The sequence below is a fragment of the Phytophthora infestans genome, genomic scaffold (genome assembly GCF_000142945.1).
Source record: "Phytophthora infestans T30-4 supercont1.382 genomic scaffold, whole genome shotgun sequence".
Lineage (NCBI taxonomy): Eukaryota > Oomycota > Peronosporomycetes > Peronosporales > Peronosporaceae > Phytophthora > Phytophthora infestans.
In genome coordinates this window covers 4,675-7,836 of record NW_003303377.1, presented here as the reverse complement: position 1 = coordinate 7,836, position 3,162 = coordinate 4,675, and the positions used below count along the sequence as shown (strand labels likewise).

The window sequence follows — 3,162 nt, the reverse complement described above, 5'->3', positions numbered from 1 at the left end:
TTGTATCTTATTAGTTTACAAGTATTACGAGGTGTAGTAATATAGGCTAAAAATACATATACAAACATGTTACCTGGACCGACGAAAACGAGTTACTGTCGAAGAGCTTATCAACTGGTTTAAGGCAAAATTGCGATGGGTGTCAATCTACAAATATGAAGCATGTAAAACATGAAGACGAAAAAACACGGGAAGCTTGAAAACCGACACAAACACGCTTAAGCAGGTTGGTCGGCCTGAGCATTGAATGATTTACCTACTCAAGTCAATCAAGCTTGTTTTTCAGATTAACATGCTCTGGATGGTACCATGTTTACCATTCAGTCTCCACATTTGAGTCTTCCCTCTCTAATTCGTCCACGATGTTGCCAGGGATTCCAATCACAGGTGTCGACTTCAGAATGCGTATTGACACGAACGCCGAGGGGAAATATGGCACAACTTCCTCAAAAAGTGTAGATGGAGGCCAAAGACGATCACTCAACAGTTGGCGATAGTTCAAATCACCCTTCAGAACTACTAGTGTCGCCTCACGGGCGACACGAGTCTGCAACTCCGCTGGCATCTCCCAGTAGTAAGTATATTGATTCCAGTACGTGTCTGGGCGGGTGACGATCTGTCCGTTGCGGGAATACTCGGCCAATCGCTTGCCCAGAGACCGCACCTCTGTAGTGCGGGTATCACGCTGCATCTCCAAAATGTGTTGATCCACGTCGGCAGCCATCACATCCGACACGTAGATGGGCTCCGCTTTGACGTTAAAAGTCACCTTGCCACACCAATTGTGTGTCAGCATGTGATCCGCCATCGCCAGGTCCAGCAAAAGCTCTGACCCGATGTTGTCGCTGATATACTCAACACTAAGGGTTTTCGCCCCGTTATTGCGCGCTTTTTGCTCCAGGAACGTCATCACTTGATCGCTGTGATCCACGAGCACCAATTTGTCGTCAAAGACCAGTGAGTCTACAGCAGCGTGCATGGTAGATTTCACTTGTCGTTGGTGCCATCTGCTTTGTTGCCCCATAGAGAGAATATCATAAAGCGCTTGAACTGGTCGCGATGGCTCTGCGGACCGGATCCTACTTGTGTAGAAATTTTTACCGCCGCCTGAAGCACAGACCACGGTGTGTCTCCTTTTAACTCTGCCACTTTCGAGTAGTTGAACGGGTCGAAGTGCGTTGAGTAGTAGCTTGTCATTAAAAGGATCAAGTGGAACATGTATTGCTCCACCAGGAACCATGGCGAGTTTTGCCACCTGTAGCCCTTGCCAGCCAGTAAGCTCTCCCAGTGTTTGCTGGTAGGTGATTTGGCAGCTTGTTCGGGGAATATGGAGGGTAGCGGAACCTCTGCGTTGTTAACCAGGTCGTCGGCCGGCTGCAGCAGACACGTAACCGCTTCGGCCGAGAGGTGATCACCATTGTTGGAAACGCAGTCGCGCAATACCTGTGGCATACGCTCCGTGCATGTCGTGTGCGCGAACGTGTCCTGCACATTGGCGACGAGCTCATCCAGCTGCTGCACTCGTGTGATGTATTCGTCCGAGACGCTCATGCTGCTGCAGAGTCGAGGTTGCTGCTATTAGCGAAAAGTGATTATGACTACAACCTGAGATTGTCGTTGGAGTAACGTCGTCCAGCTAACGCATCTTTGATGGCTCAATCAAAGATGCGTTAGCTGATGCTCGTTATTGAAGTTGAAATATTATGCTGCATGACGGTTACATGATATAAGTAAGTACATGTAGTCTGACATCCACTACAGTACTGTACTTCATACTTGTAATGAATTGTTAGTTTCTTTCACGTTTTTCACTTTGTTTGAAATTATTGTGCGCTCTACTTAAAATAAATGAGCGCGCACACAATATTAATACATGTAGCGCAAATCTGCTGTATGAACTTTTTTTCCACTTAAGTACGATCTGAGCCGTTTCAAAATAGGGAAATTTGTGTTGAATTGGACCAAAACGGCAAATTTGGTCGGAATATGTGTCGATTATGTGTTCTCGGCGGAAACGGTTGACTTCTTCATATTTGATGTATTACGTGGTGCTATCAGTCCAAAGGTGTGTTTATGCATTCCAAGCTGCAATCTTGGTTAGACCGTGAGTGGCACTGTCAAAGGCGCATTCACCATGACAGTCTCAGCAGAGTTCCTCGCGCGCGTGTACGCAGGAGAGGAGATCTTCACCAATGTCCCTGGCACTTTCGCCAATGAATCCTACACGTCTCGGCTACCGGGACTTGTCCGCGACTGCGTGGCCAGCAACCGTGAACGGTTCTCCGAGGAGCAGTGCGAACGTCTGCTGCAACTGGCCGACGACATGATGAATGACGCCGTGATCGCGTTGCTCTCTCAATATCCCGAACAAGCTGCCAAGTCTCCTACGAGCGCTCAATGGGAGAACCTACTCAAGGGTAAGAGCTACACGTGGCAGAACTCGCCGTGGTTCTTGAGCGAACAGTATATGTTTCATCTGGTACTGCTGCTGGCCGAGTACTACACGACGGGCATCGACCCGTTCCATCCTTCTAAAGTGGCGGAATTGAAAGAGGTGACACCTTGGGCGTTGCTTCAGACAGCTGTGGGTTTATCGGCTCAGGAGGAGGCGAGTTCTCAGAGCCGTCACGACCAGCTGAAGCGGTTCATGAAGTTGTGTTTGTGGGGCAACAAAGCAGACGGATGCTACAAGGAAGTGAAGGACACTCTCAGCGAAGCGGGCGCTTCTCTTGTGTTCGACGATGAGCTGCTGCTTGTAGATCACAGCGACAAAGTGATTGATTTCTTGGGGCAGAAGGCACGTGAGGCAGACGCAAAGTCTCTGAGTGTGCAATACATTAACGACAACAGCGGTACTGAGCTTTTGTTGGATTTGGCCCTGGCAGATCACTTACTGGCCCATGGATGGTGCGGTAAAGTGACGCTCAACGTGAAGGTTGAACCGATGTACGTCTTGGACGCGACACCTGCGGATATGCATGAGCATATAGAGGAGATGCAGCGCGATACCTGCTTGCCGGAAGTTCAGGCTCTGGGCATGCGTCTGGCAGGGTACGTCCAACGGGATCAGCTAGAGATCCGGCCTGACTTTTTCTGGAACCGCTACACCTACTACTGGGAGATGCCCATTGAGCTACAGACTCGTCTTGCTAAGGAAGCGAC

The 3,162-nt window shown here is 49.2% G+C and overlaps 2 protein-coding genes across 2 annotated transcripts; one reads left to right on the top strand and one right to left on the bottom strand.

Moving 5' to 3' along the window:
• Nucleotides 1-218: 218 nt before the first annotated feature.
• On the bottom strand, nucleotides 219-1,551 carry PITG_21292 (uncharacterized protein; the record flags this gene model as incomplete). The annotated part of the gene is made up of 4 exons (XM_002894860.1): nucleotides 219-256; nucleotides 508-920; nucleotides 992-1,374; nucleotides 1,444-1,551. 4 exons carry the CDS (start codon nucleotides 1,549-1,551, stop codon nucleotides 219-221), a joined length of 942 nt encoding a protein of 313 aa, XP_002894906.1.
• A 583-nt stretch (nucleotides 1,552-2,134) lies between these two features.
• On the top strand, nucleotides 2,135-3,153 carry PITG_21291 (uncharacterized protein; the record flags this gene model as incomplete). Its single annotated transcript, XM_002894859.1, has 3 exons — nucleotides 2,135-2,950; nucleotides 2,993-3,041; nucleotides 3,134-3,153. 3 exons carry the CDS (start codon nucleotides 2,135-2,137, stop codon nucleotides 3,151-3,153), a joined length of 885 nt encoding a protein of 294 aa, XP_002894905.1.
• Nucleotides 3,154-3,162: the final 9 nt, after the last annotated feature.